The 12,976-nt window shown below is 35.0% G+C and overlaps 2 protein-coding genes across 3 annotated transcripts in view; one reads left to right on the forward strand and one right to left on the reverse strand.

Annotated features, from left to right (window-relative positions):
- LOC135202378 (thiol S-methyltransferase TMT1A-like) overlaps positions 1 to 6,165 on the forward strand; it is a 144,486-nt gene extending 138,321 nt beyond the window's left edge. The window contains exon 5 of the mRNA XM_064231742.1: positions 3,628 to 6,165. Coding sequence (XP_064087812.1) covers positions 3,628 to 3,888 — 261 coding nt within the window. The 3' untranslated portion in view covers positions 3,889 to 6,165. The remainder of the gene's footprint in view (positions 1 to 3,627) is intronic.
- A 2,591-nt stretch (positions 6,166 to 8,756) lies between these two features.
- LOC135202377 (centrosomal protein of 164 kDa-like) overlaps positions 8,757 to 12,976 on the reverse strand; it is an 87,824-nt gene continuing 83,604 nt past the window's right edge. For both annotated transcript variants that reach the window (XM_064231741.1, XM_064231740.1), the window contains one exon: positions 8,757 to 10,198. In XM_064231741.1, the coding sequence (XP_064087811.1) occupies positions 9,933 to 10,198 (266 nt within the window). In that variant the 3' untranslated portion in view covers positions 8,757 to 9,932. The remainder of the gene's footprint in view (positions 10,199 to 12,976) is intronic.

The raw sequence follows: 12,976 nt of genomic DNA on the forward strand, positions 1-12,976 counted from the left end.
TATATATAGATTACCATATATACTCGCGTATCATGCAACTTTTAAAGACCTCATTTTAGAGCTAATTTTAAGGGTGTCGCATCATACATGAGTGTGACAAATCGCAATCCGATCAGGTTGTTTATTACACTGAACAAAAAGGATTCACCAACGATTGAAACATGATAGGAATATAGAAAGAAACTCAATCAGAACACAATTTTATTTACAAGCTTATCAAAATGAAATCTGACTGTATGTATGTGAAAAGGGGAACAGTGTGGTAATGATACGATGGCTTTACGAGGAAACAGTAAAAGCTTCAGATGAGCTTCTTCTTATCTTCACACTGCAGGGAGGAATGACTTTTTCTTGAAACTTAAAAGACAGGTTACTTCTCAACTCTTCCCTCTCTCCTATTCTTCCTCACTTATCCTTCATCTCTTATCCTTCATCTCTTCCTTCTTCTCTGATCCCTCTTTTCACTTCCTCCGAGTCCTGTATATATATGTCGATCTCAGTGGGCGGGGCTGAAAGGCGTCGCTAACCAGCGAATGCTTCCACCCTGTGAAAAGAACCTTTCAGAAAACTCTGGACAAAGTGTTGTCATATACAAATTGGTATGTTGTCAGAGACAACCGCATGCTGGAGTTCCACAAAACAACAGAGTATTCCCGAACAGTCATGAGAACAGACACCCCAAACGTGCGGGAATATCTCTACTTGAAAAAGATCCATTTTCCTTTCCTTTAAAATATGTTTCTTCACTATAAAGCAACTACCATGACAATGAGATATGAAATTAGCTTATGTAATATTCACATACTGTTAGTATCGTATAATTTAAATATATCTTAGTTTTACCAGACCACTGAGCTGATTAACAGCTCTCCTAGGGCTGGCCTGAAGGATTAGATATTTTTACATGGCTAGGAACCAATTGGTCACCTAGCAATGGGACCTACAGTTTATTGTGGGATCCGAACCCCATTATATCGAGAAATGAATTTCTATCACCAGAAATAAGTTCCTCAGATTCTACGTTGGCCAAGCCAAGAATTGAATTAGGACCACCTGATTGGTAGCCGAGCACAAAAACAACTCATCCAACTAGGAGACTGGTATCATATGATAAAATGCAAAAATAACGAATATGCATCTTTTCCATGGATCCGTGAATACGGGGGGGGCCACTGTACGGGGGCCTCACTGTAATCATTAGCAGATGAACATTCTTACCTCAGCTTCAGCTTAAATTTAGCAGTGTATGCCCTTGCTGATCTTTTCTCTGTATAGCAAGTAAGGATATAGTAATGTAAAATTATATCATTCCTATTCTACATAACGTCAATTGTAACATAACTTTGGTAATTTTGCAGTATGATGCGATGGTTGAAATGCAAGCGAAACCGCTTTTGTTATCAGAGTCAGTCATTCAAAGCAAGTCGGCTGTTTCTGGCTGTATGCGTTTACACAACAAGTATAACATTACTAGCGATACTTTTAACATTCTTTTTTACTTTTTTTAACTTAACTAGAAAATGGGATAGATAAAGAGATGGAGGAAAATGATTTAGCCTAACTAGATAATGGGATAGTAAAGAGGAGGAAAAGAGGTTAGCCAATTGTAATTTGGTCTAAAAAATTTAACTCTCATGATACATGAGGTACATGATAAAATAATTTTTTACGGGTGAAGATTTTGGGGTCGCATGATATGTGAGATCATGTGTTACACGAGTATATACGGTATTTATCTGCAACATAAGGCAATGAAAACCATGTATAACATTAGGTTATTAATTAAGAAATTGGCAAGAAAATATTGGTTCCATTACTTAAGTTGCAAATTAACAATATTGCTGTTGTCTTTAACTGGCTTCCTCCTAGCACCTATTTGGTTAAGTGCTGGGCTGAAAAATACATATGCAGCACCCCAGACCAGGGAAACTTTGAGGTCGGCCAATTTAAAAAAAAGAAAAATCAATGGAAAGAGGAAGGTATGGAAATAAACATGGTGTAAGCAAAAATTCTAAAATACGTATTCTCCCTACCTTCCATGAGAATTTGAAAAAGACTATTTACTACAACCCCTTGTGTGGTCTCTTTTACAAGATGATCATAAATTTTAACTAGTTATACATGTTTTTTTCTAATAAATAATTTTATTTTGTAAAATATGCTGTAACTTTTTTGGATAATGTACATATTTTTTCTATTATTTCTTTTCACTTTTCTTAGCAAAATTACACTTATAGAACTACATATCATAAAAGATGAAAAATAAAATCAACAGCAACTCTAGGTATATTTATGAGCAAATATATATAAAAAGATGTCGTGTGAGAGAGAGAGGCAGTACTTGTCTCCTTGAAGTCAAGAACACAACTAAGTCATGAGCCACCTAGAATCTAAAAGTTGCCATTAGTGAATTTATGCGCTATAGAAGTAATGGAACCTCTATCCCCCCTGATTCCCCCAAATTGATAGTGCGTAATTTGATGCTCACCATGAGTGAATCCATCCACCACTCAAACCCTTGTTATTGCTACTCAAACAAGGGTATCCATCCAATAAGGGTTAATGGGTTTTAAGAGTTAAGAAGACCACTGAGTTGTATTTCAAGGCTTTATAAATCAGAGGTAAAATTTAGAACAAAAATAAAGTTGAAGTTGGGCAGCTAGGTGAGAGAGCTTAGAGAAAAAGATAAAAAGTAAAAGGAAGGAAAAATTTTGAGTGACTTTCCATTGATATGAATGTTATTGTTATTTATACTTATTACATATGAAAGTAAGGAAAGGAAGAACAGGAAAAATAGGCAGAAATTTGTATTTCTTCTGTTTGATAAGGCCCTTTGAACAGTCCTCACTTTTGTGGGAGATAGTTAAACCAAACCCTGACAATCACCATTATGAAGTTTGATATTAAAATGATTGGCTGAGGTAAAGTTCATATTTCCCTTAAATCCTGTATACAAGTAATAAAACAAGGAGTGTTGGACATTACTTTTAATTGACTGTACTATTTGTTTTCCACAACAATACAAATATCAAATGTCTTAATCTGTGTATGAAGAAAAAAATCAGGTTTTAATCAGTACCTCAACTTCATTTGCTTCAGCTTTGTCTAATTGTTAACCTTGAAAGTAAACATTTTGCAGTAAAAAAAGCTTGTTAGCAAAGGTACAGATCAGTCATCTGGTTCAACTACTACTGGATGATGATGATGATGATGATGATGATTGATGATTATTGATGATTGATGATTATGATTGATGATGAATGATGATGATGATGATGATGATGATGTGTAAATCTTAACATATTGTTATACACTTAAAAAACTTGAGCTTTATGACAATTACTGTCTACATCACCAGAATTAATTTAGCTAAATCAGAATTTCTACATAGATTATTTATGCCTGCATCAGATTTCTTGCTGATTTTTTTTACATCTATACCCATCTGGTCACCAGAAGGCTTTATTATAATATGAACATGCAAGTACTATTTGAAATATATAGTACTTAATCATTAGAAGCTGGATGTAATGCCATCATGTGGTGGGTATGGATTCTTTAAAAGATTTGCGGGTTTTTATTCTGCATAATATTTTGACATAAGTTAGTGTTGTATTTCTTTTGCAGGGAGGGAAGTTTTATTTCTTGGAGCATATTCGAGAGTTTGACCCCAAGAAGCACTTCTGGAGGCAAAAGATTCAGGATTTTCTAACTTCTTGTAGACTATGGCCTTTCCTGTTTGATGGTTGCTGCCTTAATAGAGACATGTTACCGTATATTGAGAAAGCAGGTTTCTCAAAGGTTAATGGTGAACGATTTTATGCTCCTATTTCTAATATTTTACTCTATCTTATTAAACCCCAGCTCAAAGGAATTGCTGAAAAATAAGGCTTGTTTGTAGAGTACAATACATTGTTGTTATACAGAAAGACATTTTTCGTTAAATGTGTTATTGATACAGTACCAACGTTGGTGCTTTGAACAGCAAGTACTGTTTCCATACAGAGGTTTTATACTGTATCTAGCTAAATTAGTATTAGTTGAGCAGTTTCAGATATTTCATAGGACTTAAGATTCAAGTCTTTTTCTACTTTCTCAAGGTATTTACTATTTTGTAAGCCATAATATAGAATTATTTGTATTTTGTTATGTGTGGGATGTGTGCTTATAAATGACTGAATTTGTGGTTTAGTATCATGTTTGTAGTATTATATGAGGTGAACAACATTGTTTATTAGTGTGCATTTGTCAGTTACTATACCTTTTTCAGACAACAAAGGTAGTTTTTTTCTATACAATTTTGTGTTGAATGCAGTGGTGTTTGCCTGTAACATATAAATGTCTCCATAATTTTTACCGTTGAGTTTGGTTCTACAGGAATCTTTATATATGCCAATAGTATTTTCTTACTTGTGTAATTTAAATTTCAGGAGAGGTTTAACTTTTGTGTGACATCATTTGTTCTTTGTGGTGCAATAACTCAAAGATTACATTAAAAGAACAGTTGTGCTACATAGAAAATCTAGATTTGATACTTTTGTCATAAGTAGATCTCTTGATTTGTCAATAACTAGATCTCATGTTCTTAAGAAAGACACATCCATTTTTTATTATCACAATGTTTATACGTAGTAAACTGATACTCATAGCACTGCCATTTGCAAATATTAAGACTTGGTACTCAAACAAATAAAATGGTGATTGAGAATTGTATAAAGCAGGTCCTTTTAATGATAGTTGTTTATTGACTACCTCTCATGGAAAGATAAGAGTAGTTGTTGTGAGTCTGGAAAAAAACAAAAAGTCTAGGCATTAGTGTTTGGTCATTTTCCTTGCCATTATTATTGCTCATTCCGTTACTTCAAGAATATTTTAAATGAAATATAAAGTAATGGTGGAGGCAAAGATGAGTGATTTACTGATGCGAAGAATTGGTTGATCCCTTAGAAAATTTCTAGTGAAGTAGCACTGTACCTTATTATAACAGGTGCTTGGAGGGAAAGATTTCATATGTTGATTGTAAATTTTTCCTGTTGCTAATTGTTGGGATATACAAGTTCTTAAATGTGTTAAAATAAGATTCGATATTGTGTGCTGAAATTTATTATTATAGGTTAATGGCACTCTCCTACTCACTTGAACAGGACACAAGTGATGTAATAACTGGAGAAGAGTTTAGTGATTAAGGTTTGTGAAGTTAAAAGTATGCATTTTATTTAGTGTTCATAGTACTGTAATTCCATTTCACATTGTATAAATTGTAAGAAGAGGGTACTATTTGAAGGTAATGAGTTTTCATTGTGGGACAGTCTATATAAAGATGATCTTAAGAATTTCATTCTAATTCATATGTAGAGGCAGAGACATACTGTTTAAGAGCATATAGTACAGATCTTGAGATGATATGATCAATCTGAAGTAGACTTTATTTTGTGGGAAGATTTTACATTGAGCTGTTTGATTGTAATGTGCTGAAATGTGGTAGGAGATTGAAAATTACTTTTTGTCTGAATACAGCAGCTTATTTTGCTCCAGTAATTGATTTGTCATTCAGTATAAATCTTATATTAGTATTGTGTAGTGGTACTTAGTTGTTCATACTAGACTATACATTAGGTAGTTATATAATTTGGTTTGAAACAATGATTTGAACCAAAACAAAAGGCTGTCTCAGACAGTGGTTTGTTTCCAGCAAAATTAAATAAAAAATATCTTTATTTGAGAACTTCCCCCCCCCCCCCCCTAAATAGTTTGGATTTATTATGTAACAAAATCCATAAGGTTGTGCACACTATTGAATTAACAAATTTTAATATTCTGAAATCACCAAAGAAATAAACAAGTTTTAGAGAAAATTTTTGGAGTTTTTATGGATAAAATGTACTTAAAAGAATTAGTTGAATAGTTTTTGTAAAATGTGATTAAGACATCAAGGGTTACAATAAAATTTCCCATCAAGTAGTTTACATAGGACATGTTGGCACTGTGTTGTTCATTAGTATAAAGGTATTCCAGAGTATGTGGAATTTTATGTTAAAGAATATTTTGTTTAAACTAGTCTATTTTATTTTCAGTAAGGGGAGAAACTTGTATTAAGAGAATGAAACCCCAGAAGCATCCTTTTTATTTTTTCTATATGTACAATATAGTGATTGTTGTTGTAAATATTTGTTTGATTAACAGTGTATACTGTACTTTGTTTATAAAATTCATGGTTAAGAATCCAGAATATTGATCATGGTAGATAAATTCATCAGGTGAAAGTACAGTATATGTGGTGTAAGCATATGAAAGCCAACAGAGCAACAGCTTGGTCGATTTTCATTTTAGCATTTATTAAAAATTGTCAGAAGTAAGATATAAAAAATATGTTTTTGTACAACTAGTGAGTGTAATAGTTACTTGAATTTACGTGCTACACTTTGAAATCTTTTAAAAGTTCTGTACAGACTTAATAGTTATCATGCATTATGCAATTTATATATACAAAAAGACATTTTCATGATGAAAGCTGTAGGTTAAAACTTACTTCTTAATAAGCAAAATGGTACAGTATTTTCACTACGTGATTTATGTGTTAAAATGAAAGTATGAGTAAGACGTTAATGGCATTAAACTTATTCTTTGCTCTGTTGGTGTACTTGTATTAGTATTCTCAACTCATTTTTGTCCCACATATACTTGTGGCCTTTACTTCCATTAGGTCTAGGTCTTCAGCTATCTCCATTTCGCTCATTAAGGCCTTCCTACAAATCTTCACCCTGTTGCTTCCATGTTTACTGACTTAGCTTCGTCATATCTTTATGTCATGTCCAAACAGTCTTAGTTTTTCTTTCTGCCACATTCTGGCCTTGAATATTAAAATTGTACTACCTTTTCAAACTCAACAATGTCCTTTAGTACCCATGAGTCCAGTTCAAAGAGTAGTACAGGTCCTGTGTACCCATAATGTATTTAACAGCACATAATCTGTCCAGTTCTTCAACTAAGTTGCAGCTACTTCTTTTTCCTGTCCCTTTTAATCTGTACTCCATAGGAGTTGCATGTCGTGAATTACATTTTTTTTGGTATGTGAGATGCAAAATGCTTGTTTATTGGCAAGTGTCGATGAAAAGTATAGTATTTATTTCAGCCTAATATCTATCCCACCTGTTATTGTGAGCAGTAGGTTGCATTAAATTTTGGAAGATCAAAGTAAGAGTAATAGCTTGCTGGGCAAAGGGGTACACTCCCTGAAGTACAGTTACTTTGTGTGTGCTTATGCGTGAGTAGCATTAATAGTTGATGTGATGTTCTGGAGTGAAAGTGAATTGATAACTGCTCAGCCAGGTGACATAGTTTGTGTAGAGGGCGAGAAGCAACATTATCATAGAATGGCTCTTGAATCTTTTTGGGGAGATGAGTACTGTATGCTATTAGCATTACATTATGTAAATTCTGTATTGATTGGCTGAATGATGATGTCTAAAGTGCTGGAGGGAAATACAATCACCAGCATATACTGAAGGGCTTGGTCCAGATTTTTAACTTATCCTGATAGGAACATAAAGGAGAGTGGGAGGAACTTCAGTATCAAGATTGTAGTCGATATCTCTAGTGATGTTTTGGACTAAGTTTTACTCCACTGCACTCAACTGTTGATGTGAAAGAGCATGTCCTGGATATGATCATGACTTCACGGGCTTCCATTGGACTTGGTGATGTTATGCAAGATCAGTCTGGAAAAAGAGGGTGTTGCTGAGCTGCTTGAGACAAAGAAAAGCCACTGACCAATTAAGGGTTGATGATCAAGCAAGAGCAATTAGGAGAATGCAGTATTATGGAAGAAGAGGTAAAAAGCTTCCAAGGTGTAACAGGCAGAACCTTCCAAGGTGTTGGACATGGTGTTTCAGGATGTCATTTCCCATCCGGAGTTACTGCTTATAGGTATGTATGCCTTCCTTGGGACAAAGTAAATGGTAGCAAAAATTCCGTGTCACCCTCCAGCCACCCAACTGCATTGTTCTCTACCTGTTATTTTAAATTTGTTCTCGTCAATTTTTCTTTATAAAGCTGTAAAACTTCAACTTTACTTTGCTCCCATTTTCAGTTTGCATCTAATTCTGAAGATTGTTCAACTACTTCTATAAATTTTTGTGTGTGGGGCGGGGGGGTGTACCAGCATGACTGTACTGACTGCAGATCTATGCCTTTATGTACTGATGCTGAAGGAATGCCATGCCATGAGAATTACATCATTTAAACCACCAGCTACTAGCCATCCCTCATACAACTCTCATCAACCTTCAGTAACAACATTAGGAGCCTCTCCTCAACATCACAATGTCATCGTTGTCTAGTTGAGGTAATTTCCCTCTCTCTCCATGATTTATTTTGTCCTCATCGGATTTCAATAGCTTTCTTTGAGGATGAATTATTCTATAAAGGCAGGGAAAATTATTGAAGACACGGAGAGGTGTTTTAGTGAGTATTGAATATTTTTATGCAATTATTCCTCAACATTCCTCTGCACACATTTTTGCATATATAAAACAGAAGGAATTTTATCTTGTTTAGGGGTACAAGAAAACTTTGTAGGATTTTAGGATGGGTGATTTATACATAATCTTGAAGAGACGCTGTTAGGAATACAATAATATTACTTACCACTGGCCACAAATAACAGCTAAACTGAACAGTGCCAACTTTATGTCTTTCAACTGTATAATTATTTTGCCAAATAATCTTTAGGATGTTACTTAAAAGAAAGGCCTCTATTTAGATACAAAAATATATTTATTTACATATATTAACAAACTTTTTTTTTATTCATTCAGGTCACTTACAAAGTGATTGGCAGGTTATTACAATCAATTTACACAGGTAATTAAACTGAGAGGACATACTAAATGCCACATCAAAACCAAAGGGTGAATAAAATGGGCAACCCTACCAGGACACAGTACCTTCCAAATATGTTCATATGCAGTGTATATTCATTTGGTGTCAATGAGCTCTTTATCTGTGACAAAGCTCCCTTGAAACGACTTACAAAAAGTAAATTAAAATATGATTAATGAATTAAAATTCTTGAACACTTCACTGTAATAAAATATACTTTTTGCAGATTAGTCAAAGTAAATTAATATATGATTACTTAATGAATTTAAATTCTTGAGCATGTCACTGGTCACAAAACATACTTTTTGCAGATTAGCAGTACGAAGCTGGAAATGTAACAGTCATCAATTCATACATTTTACAATGTGGAAAGAGACCGAAAATATAAAAAAACATTGGCTGTACATACTAAATTATAACACTAAACAAAACAACAACACTGATTATATAAACATTTCAGAAACACAGTGCAAAATGTGTACTATTTAAAATTATGAATGACTAGATGTGTTTTATGTAAACAATTAGTTTAATCTTAAGATACAAAGAATGAGCAATAAAAAGGTAGCTTACAATAACATTTTACTTTTGCTATTATCTATGAAATGTTCCATATGGCTACCCAACTTCCAGTTATGTAAAAGTTCCCTAATTTGCACTTTCATGTATATTACTACAAAATTGCTGTCTACCATTCTTGTATAATCCATTTTTTTTTTTAATGAGAACTACCATCAACCAATCTGGAGAGTCAGAGAGAAAAAGCTGTAACAGTTCTTGTCTTGAAGTATAATTAAATAACTAGTATAATACAATTTACAAAATTGGATTATAAATTTTTTCTTAAATTCAATATTCTTTTGGGAAATAATACCTATGAAACTAATAATAAAAATGTAAGGTGAGAAAGGAAGATAACATTCCCAATAATTCAAAATCTTGGCATGCATAGTAAATACTCATCAAATTTAGAAATTTAACTTAAATATACTACAGTATATTATTATGGAAGACAGTATTTGATAAGTTAATAGTTGCTCCACTATTCAATGTCAAACTTCTTTTGGCGCAGCACTAATAGCTTGAGCATTATTCAACCAGGAACGTAGATCCTCAATTTTCTGGGTTAAATCAATGTCTTCTTGCTGACCAGGTTTAAAAGTTATTCCACTTAGGAGTGCAGTATCTATTTTGCTGTCAGATGCTGTCTTGCCACTATATATGAAACCTGGAGAATTCTTTTTACCAACAAGTAAAGAAGATTGACCAATAACTTGTGTGGGCCATCCAGCTTTACCACCAAGAGGGACTGTCATCTCTGGAAGGTAAAGTTGGAAATTAATAGGAGGGACTGTCATCTCTGGAAAGTAAAGGTGAAAATTAATATTCTCCAGTTGTTCTGCAAAGAACAAAAAAATGAAAGCTCAAGCAGTTCCATATACACCACTTATGTCAATATCAATGAAGTTTTTGGGCTCTTAGAATGTGAACTTACATGAAATCTCAATTTTTTATCAGTTCATAGCTGTAAGACAAATATTAAATTTCTAAAGAAAAAACTGTTAAGAAAAACTGCATTGTTTAAAGTTAGATACTTTTCAGAATTGCTAGCTGAAATCTAACATGGTTTTCTTAATGATTATGAATCCACTGGGGTAAACTGCCATATCTTGAAAAGTGCTAGATAAGAATAGGGAAGTGATGGCATGACTTACCTAACAAAACTGTTCAGGTAGATATCTATAATGTAACTATAGTCACTGCTGGACAGTGTTAAGAGCAACACAGAAATATAAATCCAATGGAATGAAACTTAAAAACTTCAAGAAGGACCTTAAACAATATTTAGGAATCTGATATATTCCATGATGTACAAAAGTCTTATTAAATGTGTGCTTTACCACCCACTGCAGTACATCAGACAATAATGAAGCTATCAAATGAAGTTCATTCAGTCTTCCTAATTCTGCTCACATTCTCAATTGTAAATAACTGCCATGGTTTCTGATGGCTCGGTGCATATGTTAGCTATGACTTATGACACATTTTATCTCGCTTTTCTCCATTTTGGATTAGGTATGTTGCCTACCATATATGTAATATTTTGTATTAATATAAACCTGTATACTCTAATTTATAGACAGAAGGCAGCTTAACCCTTTTTCATTGCTTCTTACCTTTAATTACCACAAGTTGCTTAACAATTGATTCATAGTGTAACTGTGAGGTTTTTCTCGTTACACCTTTTCAAACTTTTAACTATCAATTTCTGTTTCAGCGCTGAATGACCTCATAGGTCCCAGGTCCCAGGTCCCAGTGCTTGGCCTTTGTCCTAAATTCTACACAGGCAGTCCCTGGTTATCAGCGGGGGTTCCATTCAGACGGCTAATGATAAGCAAAAATCGCTGGTAAATGAAAATCGGTGATTTATGGGGCGTATGACACTGATAACCAGTTACAGGGGCCTCTGTTAGGGATGTATCGGTGCCAATAACCAGAAATCCCTGATTTTTGGCGCTGGCGAATTTTGGCGCTAGACAAGCCCCATAAAACCGGATTGCCGATAACCAGGGACTGCCTATTCTATTGAGTTCAACTCACAAGTTGCTAAAGTACTGTATTGTTTTTGTGGTCTCTGTGACATATGATTAATGTACATCATAAGTAGTGAAAAAACTTAGGGTAGAGGCCGCTCCCCATTGTATGTTTTTTTCAGGAGGTGAATTACAGATGACAGTGTTGGGACCCTTAGACCTACCAGGTGTAACAACCCTTTCCGGCCTATTGTCTCACTGTTTGTCCTCCCACACTCCAGTTTCCAAGACCACTGTCTCAGTGATGTCATCTCATCTCATTATGGCTAGAGCATCAGCCTCTTTAGCCTCCTCTCAGTGTAGATAACACTTAGCACTCCTCACTCTGATTTCAGCCATGTCAATACAATCATCTTCCACGTCTGCTCCTTCTGACTCCCTTGTTCAATCTATTTGCAATACAGTTGAAGGTATCTTTATGAAGTTCAATCAATCAGAGATGGAGGATTTCAAAATGAGACTTTGTAGATCCCCTCCTTCTTCTTCATCGTCATCAACTTCTCTTCGTCTTCGTCATCTGCTCCGTCCATTCCCGTCAGACTGAGAAAAGAGACTTTGTAGCTCCTCCACATAAAAACACTCAAGAGTCTTCCTCAGAATTTCACTCTTTTTATCCTGTATCTGTCCTTTGTTTCATCTAGGCATATCCATGCTGAACCCATTGGTGCTTCTAGTCAAGTTATCTCTCAGAACCGTTCTTCCATCAACCCACACAAGTTCCTTCTACTGTTTCCAATGCTCCTTGACCAGCTGATGACGTAAGGACTGTCATTCCTTCAGTTTGAGCTCCCCCTCAGAAGGCTTCTGTTGGTTCTCCTCCTGTTGCAGATCCATGTATTCCTCAAGTCTGTACAAAGGATGACAAGACCCCCATCAAGACATCTAAACTGCTGGATCCATCTCCCTGGAGGTTTCCTTCTACTCTCGTACACGCCTCGTACTGAAAATCCTACGAGATCGTGCGACTTTCCTCATAGTTCATTGTTCTCGATCATGTCCCCTTAGAAGTTACTGTGTTCAGCATTTTCACTCACATGGACAGGACTGTGATACACACTCCTCACACAGCCGTGACCAAGCAACACGTAATACGAATTGCTAATACTTGCATAATCTTGATTTACGCTTCCAGTCATGACCAATCTTCGTATCATGGGAGTCCTTCACGGCCATGTAACCTGTCATGACATTCAACACCTCATAATTCTCGTTCCCATTCCCAAGGGTGTGACCGTGACCAAGACCAAGACAAGGTTCCACCTAGTTCTAGAGACTTACAGGCTCCCAAGAAACTTTTAGGCCCTGACAGAGCCTATGCTCCGGTAATAAATTTGGGCATCTTTATCTGTATCTGACTTAACCAATAGACCAGATTGCAACTCTCAAGAGCTCTTATCTTCCTATGCTGAAGTACTCTTAAGTAATTTGTGGTTGTGACAGCTTGACTGAAAAAGCTGTAGCAATCAATTTGGATTTTTCTTCAGGTATCAAAGCTTTGCTAG

This window comes from Macrobrachium nipponense, chromosome 30 (assembly GCF_015104395.2).
Source record: "Macrobrachium nipponense isolate FS-2020 chromosome 30, ASM1510439v2, whole genome shotgun sequence".
NCBI classification, from domain to species: Eukaryota; Metazoa; Arthropoda; class Malacostraca; order Decapoda; family Palaemonidae; genus Macrobrachium; species Macrobrachium nipponense.